General features: G+C 37.1%; 1 protein-coding gene across 1 annotated transcript in view; it reads right to left on the reverse strand.

Annotated features, from left to right (window-relative positions):
- Positions 1 to 401: 401 nt before the first annotated feature.
- Positions 402 to 12,026, reverse strand: part of SPAG17 (sperm associated antigen 17) — a gene marked incomplete at both ends in the record, with an annotated part of 77,314 nt that continues 65,689 nt past the window's right edge. The window contains 7 exons of the mRNA XM_009585469.1: positions 402 to 498; positions 1,092 to 1,194; positions 4,585 to 4,638; positions 5,103 to 5,205; positions 6,871 to 6,916; positions 9,112 to 9,225; positions 11,609 to 11,791. Of these exons, the coding sequence (XP_009583764.1) occupies positions 402 to 498; positions 1,092 to 1,194; positions 4,585 to 4,638; positions 5,103 to 5,205; positions 6,871 to 6,916; positions 9,112 to 9,225; positions 11,609 to 11,791 (700 nt within the window). The remainder of the gene's footprint in view (positions 499 to 1,091; positions 1,195 to 4,584; positions 4,639 to 5,102; positions 5,206 to 6,870; positions 6,917 to 9,111; positions 9,226 to 11,608; positions 11,792 to 12,026) is intronic.

Consider the following 12,026-nt stretch of genomic DNA (forward strand, 5'->3'; position numbering starts at 1 on the left):
TTAAACAGGAACATTCCCAGATACTGGAAGATGATAATCTATACTGTTAAATTGTTGGAACACTGGCACGATATTGACTGTGCCACCTAGCAGTCTCCCCAAAACCACTTTCAGGTACACAAGTTTTGGCCAGGGAAAAGGCCATTGTGTTTTGGGAGACTGAATTTACACAGCCTACTCCATACTGGTGAATCTCAATGTCAGGGAATGTTGCTGGTTATGTTTCATGTATCAGAACAGATATAGCCATTGTGGTCCAAGCAGTTCATGTGTCAAAATGACTGGGAATACATGGGGTCAGATAATGTAATCTTAAATTTAACTGCAATATGAAATGAGACAACTGGATGAAACAATGAAGAAGATACTAAAATGTTACCAGACAAAAGAGCTCAAATTACCTCTACTGGGTTTTTTGATCATCTCTAGAGGGATATTCCCACTTTGTTTTTTTTGAACTGGAGGAAGTTCCATAGACAGTGCTTCCACGTCAGGAAACTAGAGAAAAGTAAGAAAGAGGTCTCCTAACTAAACACTTAGAAAAAAACAGCAGACACTGCCCCACCCTCCACCCAAAAAAAAAAAAAAAAAGGAAAAAAAAAGGGGGGTGCAAAGGAAACAAATAAGCAGAACCAAAGTGGTAACTATAAAAAATATACATAAGTATACCTCAGATTCCAAAGTACATTTTTGGGGAGCATTTATCAGGTGAGATTACAACAGGAAAGTTCCCAAGGCCACCTTTAACCCAGGAGGGTTAGTCTTACTAATTCCCTCTCTAGTTAGCAGAGAGAGGTTTTTGAGGGGTAAGTGAAAAGACCCGAGGTTCAGCTTCTGCTCTGAATCAGATCCTCTCCAGAGTTTATGTAAGGAATGTACAGAGTTTGTACTCAATAAACATACACCACCTCCAAGACATGTTTCCTTTGACAAGGGCATATAATTCCCAGTGTTAATTCTTCCACAACTGTCCTCTGTAATGGTTTCTTGAGATAAATTGAGGCTGAGATGTAAACCCACAACTGTCTTTGCAGGAGTATGACAGAAACTACCTGGCCTAACACAAACTCATCCAGTTTTCAGTACATTACCTTTTTCAGGAAAAACTCCTTGCCGAATTCTGATTCAAAATATGGAGGAATTATTTTGTTTCTTATTGCCATTAAAGACTTCTTTTCTTCATCAAGTTCCTTCCTAAGAAATTTTTAACATTGTTGGTAAGGAAAAGAAAGAAAAAAGCATTATAACTGAGTTAACCCAGTTTTTCAGTATTATGTCTGAAACACTGAGGAATGGGAGGGTTAAAGGCAAGTGGCATTTTTTTTTTCTGGTTAATCACATTGAGCGATATTCTGCTAATTGGCAATTTTCTCAGTGATAGATCAAGAATGGGCCGGTCTGGCATGCAGAGAAAATGTCCTCCTCAGAAACTGATTTATGGAGGAGCTGATCAAAATGCATATCGACTGTGGGTTGGCTGCTATGAAGAGCTCCTCCTCAAAACATGCTCCAATTCTCTAAATCTTGTGGAACATGTCTGAGACTGCCAATAGTGTCTTTCCAACCTTCCAACAAACATTTAAATCTGAGAATTGGTATTTCAGATGCATTGCTAAAATTTATAATACAAAATTAATCTGATTTCCTTATTTTATCACAGAAAAACCTGGTGGCTCTCCAGATACAGTAAAGGCTGTTCAAACTTCTGAAGGTAAGATTTGTCAGAGTAAAGACCAGTTATATTTTCAGCTTGATTTAGTCCAGTTTTACACTACTATAGTTTCACTGGCTTGCAGGGTCTAATATCAGCTACGAAATTATCACTCTTAATCATATTGAGAGTTTTGACACTGGCTTTAGAGCCAGAATTGCATGATGTTCTTGGGTGCTGGCTACTTAGATATATATATTTAAAGTAATTCTTTAAATAGTATGCAAAACAGTGTAAAATGCTATACTAAAATATAAATCTGACATTATAAAACTTTTTTTAATCTCATGCAAGTCAGAAAGTAATTAAGAAGTAGTATGGAAGAGAACTTATTTTCAATTGCTATTTAACCTTTCACAAAAATAAAAAAGAAAAAGCAAGTTTCTGATCATAATATTAGTTCATCACCATTTCAAGTTATTCTGTTTAATCTAAGAAATAGTGAATGACCTAAATAGCTGTCAATATAATTAATTCCATTGTGAATGAATGTATGTTACTGATAACTTTCTCTATGTTAATCCTAGTTCATGTATCAGGTTTTCTATTTCTACATAAATTAAATGCTTTTTTTAATTCTTTAAATTTAAACAGTCATGCTTGGATTACACTGAAGAATTTGACATTCTATCAGATCCACAAAGCCCTTCCCTCTAGAACTGAAAATGTTAGTGGTTTTAACGCACAATGCTTAAATGAGAAGTTTTGTGTGGTACTACAGAATTATATAATGCAGCAATATAGTTATTTATCGCCATAGAATAAGAGTCTGTAAATTTACTTTCCAAAAAATCGTATTTTTCTCTCAGTTGATAGTGGCTTTGAGATTACTTGTATTTTTTTTCAAATGCTTTTGTGAATTACCATATCTGCAGATTGAAATCCAGTGACTTTTGATTTACAGCTGAGCAGAAATTCTCCTGAAAATTCATCTGATTGTGAAATGTACATTTTTAGCAATATATGCTGTTTCAAAGCATCTATATAGACTTTTTTCTTGAATTCATCAAACAGCTTCACCATTCATCAGTGGGAGAGAAAGGGCAATTTTTTAAAAACTTGAGAGTAAGTGAAGTAAAGGGGATTAGAATTAAAGTTGAGGGTCAGCCTTAAATACAACTTTAAGCGTTACAAAGATTTTTATGTTTATACACATACACACTTCCTCCTGTAAAAGCACTTCTAATCTGAAGATTATAGCACCTGCCTCAGAACTCCCATGACAAATGCTTTACAAACAGGAAATTGAGATACAGGTAATTCCCAGAGCGGAATGTTGAAATGTGGCAAAATGGACCTTGCTTTAGTAAGGCATTGATTTTTAAGATGACCCTAATCTTAAGGTTCTTCTTAAAGATAATGAGTTTACCTACTGTCCACATGTTTTACCTCCTAAAATGTCCTCGGAAATGCAGCTGCATTTCCAAGGTGTAAACCATGAGTGTACCCTGCACTTTATAGTGCACTCAACGATGAAGTGGGGAGGGAGAGAAACCTCAACAATCAAGTGAGGAAGCAGTGGATGTGGTAGGCAAGCAAAGGGCCTGGGGTGATGTGAACATAAGGGACATCACAATCAACAAAACAGGGCTGAATTGGGGTCACACCAAGCATATGCATGTAAATAAGGAAATGCCTATGGGATGGCATCATGGGGAATCAGCACGGCCGGGTGCCTCTCTGAAATGCCTGTACACTACTGCACGCAGCACAGGTTAAAAAAAAGGAGTAATTAGAAGTCTGTGTGCACTCACAGGGCTATGACCTCACTGGGATCACAGAGAAGTGGTAGGATAGCTCACATGACTGGAGTGCTGTGATGGATGGATATAGGCCCTTTAGGAAGGGCAGGCCAGGAAGGCAAGGAGGGGAAGTTGCCCCGTATGTAAGAGAGGAGCTGGAAAGCATGGAGCTCTGCCTGGGGATGGGTGCTGAGCGAACTGAGAGTTTGTAGGTTAGGATTAGTGGGCAGACCAACATGGATGACATTGTTGTGGGTGTCTGCTATAGACCAGCTTGATGAGGAAGAAGAGGTAGATGTGGCCTTTTTCAGACAACTGGAAGAAGCCTCACATTCATAATTCCTGGTCCTCATGGGGGACTTAAGCTACCCCGCCCACCGCTGGAAAGTGGCACTGCAGAGAAGGACCTAGGAGTCCTGGTGGACACCAAATTGCACATGAGCCAACAGTGTGCCCTTGCGGCAAAGATGACCAGCAGAATCCTGGGCTGCATGAGGAGGAGCGCTGTCAGCAGGTCTAAGGAGGCAGGGAGGTGAACCTTCCCCTCTACTCAGCACTAGTGAAACCACATATGGAGTACTGTGTCCGGTTTTGGGTTCCCTGATACATCGAAAGACACGGACTTAAAGAAGCAAGTCCAGAAAAGGGACACAAAGATGATTAAGGGCTTGGAGGATCTTTCATATGAGGAACAGCTGAGAGAGCTGGGACTGTTTTGCCTTGAGAAGCTTTGAAGCACCACCATGTGATAGACATGTCTCTGGGGTTCTATTTGAAAAATCAGCCAGGATTTGTGGAATACCCGAATCTCAACCTAAAGCATCAGCATTTTAAAATATTAATATAAATTACTTTCCATGCTGGTGGCAGAACCAGAAAACAGAACACAGGACTTCTGACTTCAGCCTTGTCTTGAATACCATAAATTAACAGTAACACTGCTAGGTTTTGAAAAAAATGAGACACGAAAACCATCCATTCAGCATTTCTGTTGCAGAAAACACCCCATTATTTGCTAGCAAACCACTGAACCACTACCCAAAACCTGGTGAAATCTGGAACAGTCTTTCCAAAAACAGACTTAAATTGGCTCTTAAAATAATTAACTTCCTGTCCTACTAATACTATTACCTGTACTCTTCTAGTCTGCTCTGCCACTTGGACACTGGTGTTACTCCTTCTGGGCTAAATGATCAGGGAAGAAAAAAGTAGTGAAAGTGAGAAAACTAGCATGATGTTTTATAAGCACAAAAATGTTTACAAGATAACCCTGGAAAGAGAGTATTTTTATTTTTATTTATTTTTATGAGAGTATTTTATATTAACATCTCAGGTGACTCCTGACTTGGGCTTGTATGGTTTGCTGCAAAATTGTTTGCCCATATCTGCATTTTTATTATATTATTCAACCAAAGAAACCCTCAAAATCCTTTTCCAACAAACTTTAAAGTATCTTTGAGATAAGGAAAGAAGAGGCACAGAGGGACAAAATAATCATAGGAAAAGCTAGTAAAACATTGGGATAGCTATCTAGAGATCTAGGTCCCCGTCCTTAATGACAGTCAGTAAAGTACTTTGCCTTGCCTGTGTGCTTGGTTCCATCCTTTGGATTATTTACATTTGCATCAGTTCTCACTGGTCTGTCCTACCTGAACTTCTGCCGTTGGTCCTCTCTTTGGGTAGTGATTGTCTCCTCTGTACGACACTGGCGATGAGAAGCCACTGCCCGTTCATACAGCTCAGTTATGTGAGCTGCGAAGTAAAGAGTATTATTGAATGTGCATGTTCTGGTAAGCACTGCTAAGTGTTATGAATAAAAAACATAAAAGGATATATTTTTAATGCACCTTTCTGTCACTTGATGAAAACCTAATAGATTCTTTATTACTGGGAGGGAAGAGGTAGAAAGATCTTCATTCCAAAATCAAGTCAGAACATTAACAGATAGGAAATTCAATTCAATGTAGAAAGAACCAGAAGCAGATTAAGTTCGTACCCCTACCCTGTATTTCCTGAAATATCTTTATGTTCTTTCAAGATACAAATCAAATGCCTGTGAATAGGGAAAGTTGCTGACATTCAGCCACTTTCTGACTGGGGAACAACATTCCAGGTCTCTATCTCCAGTGAAGAAAATAATATGGGCTTTCAGGGACCTTTATTACTTTCAGCTTACTTAAGTTGTGCTTAATTGTGGCTGTGAAGCAGCCATAATCAACAGCCTCATGGAAGGAACTACTAGTTCAATACGTATAATGGAAAAAAGCCAATCTTTCCATATGTAAGACTGTGACCAGCTTTGGGGCTTTACTAAAGAGTTTCGCTGTCCTCTGACATCTTCTATAAAATGTGTTGCTTAATTCATGCCTCACACCTAAACTGTGAGTCCAAAGAAATTTCCTTGGTTGAAAATAAATTTCCATGGGAAAATTTAGGAGATCTGAGTATTTGAGAGATATGATCCTATTTGATTATGACATCTCTTAGTGTTTTGGGAATTATGTAATTGCAAACTTCAAAATCAGTTTTTTGTTTTGGTTTGGTTTGGGGTTTTTTGTCAGCTTTTTCACCATAAAATATACTTTTATTTTCCTTCTTTTTCTATTTTTGCCTATATTAAAGAGCTTCTTTTTCACACTATCTTCTTCATAATGGTATGTTACAAGTACACCTCCATTTTAATTATGTTTTTAAATCAGGAAACTGTGTAGTATGCATTTGTTCCAGCAGTTTTCATTTACTTTGCACAGTATGCTTTTTTTAACAAGCAGAAATACTCTTGACAAAGCAGGAAGGGCAGAAGAATAACACTTTAAAGGCTAGCATCACTATGGGCTTGAATACTATGGATTTTGCTATAGAAAATGCTTATGGGTTTTAAAAGAAAAAAACATGTTAATTTTTATTTGTATCTATTGAAAACATTACTAAATGTTAACAAGTATCTTATAAAAACTTCAACAGAAATCCACAAGGGAAAACTAATACATTGTTCCATCTTTCCCTCAGGCAAGGTTAATGTAACGAAAACACATGCTCATTTGAGATCAGATTTTCAAGTGTAATAAATAACCAGGATTTATCCAGTTGCTTTGAAAAAACTTCTCTGAAAAGTTGATACTTGTATAAAAGTAACCAAGTACTGTCATAGTTCTTATACCTAAGAAAACTCAATACATGAGGAAATGTGAGTCAAAATGTCAAATACACCTGCCTAAACACAGGAACTGTTTTTCAGAGGTACTGAATCATTGATACTAACAAGTTCTAATTACCTGTGAAAATCACACAGAAGCACGTACATAGCACATAGATGAATTCACCTTTATGTTCCTTTTTTAAAAATAATACCACAGTACTTAAAAACTTACTACGATATTTTACAATTTTAAAAGATAGATATTCAATTTTTATTACCTCTATCACTGAGATTTTCAGTTGACTCCTCCCAGTTAGGGAAGGACTGCAATGAAGAAGGAATAACTGTGACCATGTGAGATACAGACCTCACAACAACAGCATCCTGTTCAAAGAATTTCTGTCCTAAACAAATGTTATGTTGTTACCCGAGAATGCGACTATAAGAATGGAGGTATTTCAGTGTGTTAGAAAAAGTGAGCTGGTGAAAAAGGAAATGAAGTACCATCTCCCTGGTCTAAATATGTATTTGTTTCCTTCTTGATGACCTACTTCACAGATGGCTTCGTATTTTATATGGCTGCTATTTATTAAATCAACTAAGCCAGTTCATATTAAAACTCAAATCCTTCTGCAAAGGATTTGAATCAGATCTAAAACTCATGGTCACAACAAAGAGTCAAACGGGAAATATGTTCAGGAATTTGTAGGCTTCATTACTGAGGAGGTCTCTTGTGGTTGCTTTACAGTAACGTGTTTGAGGGGTAAGAGACTCTAAACTAAGCTGTTTACTTTATTCTTATGCTGTCCCTGAAGCAGTTAACTGGAAACCAGAGTTCCTGTGACTAGGCAGTCTAGGCTCTAACAAAGCTGGGGAACAGCAGAGACTAGGGAGGAGTGTGACACCGATTCCTGGGTCGCAGCAGGTCCACACTGAGGCTCTACTGCTCAGAAAAATAGTTGTCCAATGTGAAATCTGTACTTGGAAATGTGCTTATGGTAGCTGGTACAACCAACAATAGTCACTAGACAAGTCCATTGGAACTGGGCAGCATGTGAGATTCAGCACCTGGATCTCATCAAAGCAAATAAATGTCTGCCTAGAGGATAGAGGCAGGTGAAATTACTGATAGATCACTTCTCTGTGTTCCTCTTTCCAGAAAGGTTGTGAGTTCCTTCCTGGTTTTTTGCTAGATAATTTCTTTACTCTCTTTTTAAAACTTGTATGTCACTTGAAAGTACTGAACAAGAAAATATACAGAAGCTTGTAATATAAAAAAATAGGCTTTAGTTGCAGAAAATGAAAATGCTAACTTGTCTAAAAAGTTCAGAGACAAATTCTAGAATTACATGGGTTTTTTTTAAGCTTGTAAGGAAAAATAATAATAAAGTTATAGATCTATCCAGAAAGCTAGGAAAAAGAAATTAACAGCATTTAAAACTAGAAAGATCTCATGCCTGATGTTTTTGCATGTTGAGACAACTTTTAAAAGGTAGACTCTAAGTCTAAGATTATGTTTGTTTGCTAGAATATACTCACTTTCAAAAGGTGGAGAGATCATCTGGTAATGAATATTCAAACTACACGGCTATATTTTATTTCCCAAATGTCAGATTTCTTAATTCAGTATGTTTGAATTCACTATATACTTGTTACTTGATTAAATGGAAATAAAAGTGTTTATTAAATGAGACTAAAAAAAGAAAACAGTGTTTAATAACTACTAAAAATCTAGCACGTGAATTCACATCATGCAAGCTACCAAACAAAAGGAAGCTGTAGGAAACAAATAATTTAAATAACTGAAATAGAGCAAACTGAGGACTCTTTACATAAGATGTAAACAGCGTTTCTCTCATTCATCCTAATTCAGCCCACCCACTTATGCTGCTTGAACTTTTCTAATGTTTTTTACCACCTATCTCCCACTAACCTCATTGTTTCTTGACTGCTACCCCCAAGTCCAAAAAAAATTTTACCACCTTTCCCATTCCTTATTCCCCTCCCTTTTCTTTTCACGCTCTAATTAGCTGTGCAAATTAGGAGAGCACATTTTCCAAAAATATAAATGCTACTCAACATTGTAATAACAATATGCCTCCAGATTGTTTAAACCCCAAAAGCAGGGTTTAAACTCTCACTGTGGAGGTGGCTGTGGTTGAAATACAAGTCTCCCAGCTGCAATGACAACAGACCGGAAACATTCTCATCCTAATGTTGGGGGATATACACATTTTAGTAATTTTGGCCTGTGTGTTTGGGAATGTATCATTCTGTAGAGCCAAACTCCTGAACTGTTTTGAGCAGTGCTTCCCCAAAATGGCAGTAGTGCCATTCAGTAGCCCAGCTGAATGCTGAGAGTGGCTCTGCTTTATCATTAAACTACAGCAGAGCAGGCACTGTGCTATCCTAACATTTGCTATTTTCTTAACAGATAATGCTGTGTTTTAAGGCTGACACTTCCAATGCAATACAATGGTTTTGTTGGAAAAAATAGTTTAAAACTGTATTTTTCTCACCGTAACCAGTTCAAGGAGACTTGCAGCATTCTCCTTTTCCTCTTCTGTTCTTGGTTCTTTTACATTCATCTCTTCCAGCTCATTTTCCTGCTTTAAAATGTTGTCTATATATTCCTGGTGGAACAATGAAAAAGAACAAGAAAGATGCAGATGTTTTTTTTGCAGAGGTAGACTTAAGGGACACATATATAGAGAAAAGAGTTTGTAGAAGTAATGGACGTATATGCTTCTTCTCAATGTCATAAAGGCCCCTTCTGTGAACTTGTGTGAATGGGTTATATACATATCTAAAGGTTGGCATAGAGAAATCATTTTTAAAAAACCCAACAGGTCAAAGAGAGGAGTACTTGCTGAGAAGGTAGCAGGTGAAAACTTACCAAGGACTAATCAACTCTGAAGACTAGCAAGACTATTGAATCTGCAAAAACTAACATATTAAGGACATCAAGAGTCTGCTGAATCTCTACTAGGCCACTAGCACACATTAGCGTCCACAATGAACTGTGTGACTCGGACCACATCCAACAGCTATCTAGATGCCCCTGGTGCGTCAGTATGACCCCCTGCTTCTGAGTAGGCAGGTAGGTTTGGCCTCCCAACTGTTGCACCAGCCAGCAAGTATGAGCGAGCATGCAAGTGTTTGAGTAAACGATGTGAGTGAATAAAGGAATGTGATGAGTAAATATCTGCTATTAATAACAATCAATTATATTATTAAGATCAGCTTAATGAATAAAAGGTGTTCTAACAAACATTGTGATCTGTATCTCCCTCCTGTTTGATCTCCTATTAGGGAAAAGGAAATTCACAACATCATAATTGAAAAATTAGGTTCAGAAAAAAATCTGAAGCTCTGTTTTTAGACAGATGTTTACTTTGCCAGAATCACACTAAGTGCTACAGAAAAGAACACTTTTCTTTTCCCAACTTCTTTATGCTTTAGAAGATCAGTTGGATGGTAAAAAAGGGTCCTTACAGAAGATTGTGCTAACACACCACCCTGCTAGAAAGTTACATGCAATACTGAGCTTTATGAATATTCAAGGTTTGCAGAAACAATCTGTTTCCAGTTCCAGTTCTTTTTCATTCCTTTACACCTCTTAAATCTTAAAGGAGATGGAGAAAGGAAGAATATCTTTTTCTTTAGATCTTGATTTAGTTTTGACAAAGTGAATATTTGGCTAAAGATTTAAGACACCTCTTTGTGGAAAAATCCATTTATTAAATATTGATATATGAGCAATGAGGATATTTCCATTGCACATTAACGCAATTATTACAAATGTTTTCTCAGTGCCAATAATTGCAATTCTTCCTTCCCAATGTAACAAACTTTCTTTCTCTAAAAGCCAACAACAGATCTTGTCAATGCAGAGACTTACCTTGGGATTTTGGTGTGGAACTTTTAATAGCGTTGCCTTTGAAAGATCAATATGCAAATTAAATAAAAATTTTTATATATTTATAGACTGCAAAAGGGTAAAATTTAATTCTGATAGACTGGCATGTCCCAAATATGCCAGGGCTGAACAGCTGTCAATGTTTTTCTATTACAAGCATGTCTTCTTTGAAATGTAATGTGGAAAAGAAAAAAAAAGAAAAAATTGAACTGGCTACAACATGCTACTACCTTCACAAATTTCACATGCTGTTAACATTCAAATTCAGTCTGCAATACCATCGTCAAAATATGTTAAATGAATAAATTATAGAACACATGTATTTCAGTATTCTCTAATTGGTAAGTAATAATGAGTTTTTAACTCTAAAATCTCTTCTAAGAGCATCTTCACAATGTGAATTAAATAAATCAATGTTTTATACCAAAACTGAGAACTATGAAGCTGCTGACAAGTATCAACTGCAGAACTTTCAGATTCCATCTCAGAACACTTGCACGAGGTGTAGCTTGCAGCTTGTTATGAACCAGTCACTCATGAGGGATGGACACACACTTTGTCAGAAGGCTACAGAGCTATTTGCTAGACATGGATAGAGTGACAGAACTCAGACTTGAACCTGGAAATGTTCTGTACTGATTTATGAAAACAAATATATAACCAAAACTAGAGTGCATCTCAGTGACCCAGTCACCAAGTTAACTGTAGCATTATGGTGCATTAGAAATTCTTGTACAACTTTATAGATTTAAGTTTTTAAGGCTTAAGTGAAGGAAAAACAAACTCTAAGCAAAGTAAAAGCAAAGTAATAGATATCAATATTGACAGAAAGGAAACTATTTTAATGTACTATCTGTGATGCGTACTGGACCGGATCCCATGTATTTGTGCAGAAAAGTAGGTTCCACAAGAGATGAGTGAAAACAGTTGAGCTGCTTCAGAAATACACTTTTAGAGCACCTGTCTACGTATGAAGTGCTGATTGTTCTTCAAAAGTAGCAGAATTTTTGTCTCGGGCATATACTGAAAATTCGCGTCACCCAATTTGTCTGTTCTCTATTGCTCGCTGGAAGAATGAGTAAATGTAATTGTACTACCTTAAGGGAAAACTGCAGCTTTTCTCTTAGTTCATCGCTGAGTGGCTTGTACTGCAATAGCTGACGGATTTGCAGTTTATTAGGACATTTTCGCACACATACTGGCAAGCACATCTGCTCTTTGGATCCAATGCAGAGACCCCTCCAAGTATGTGTTCTGACCGAGGGACCCGTGATCTTCCTCTGAACATAGACAAGAACAAGCAAAAAGAGCAAGAGGCTACTTATATTACTGACTAAATGCAGATATCGGCAATGTGTGTCTCAGCTGAAGAGCACATGCTGTCCTTATAGCATCATAGATCTAGGCAATAAAGTCAGTAGACTCTTGGGCACAATTTATCTATTCTAAAACTTCTTCATCTGGCAAGATGAACTCCTCTTAAAATTGCTATATCACCTTACTGAGAGTAGAAGC

Source organism: Fulmarus glacialis, unplaced genomic scaffold (assembly GCF_000690835.1).
Source record: "Fulmarus glacialis isolate BGI_N327 unplaced genomic scaffold, ASM69083v1 scaffold8829, whole genome shotgun sequence".
In the NCBI taxonomy this organism is placed as follows: Eukaryota; Metazoa; Chordata; class Aves; order Procellariiformes; family Procellariidae; genus Fulmarus; species Fulmarus glacialis.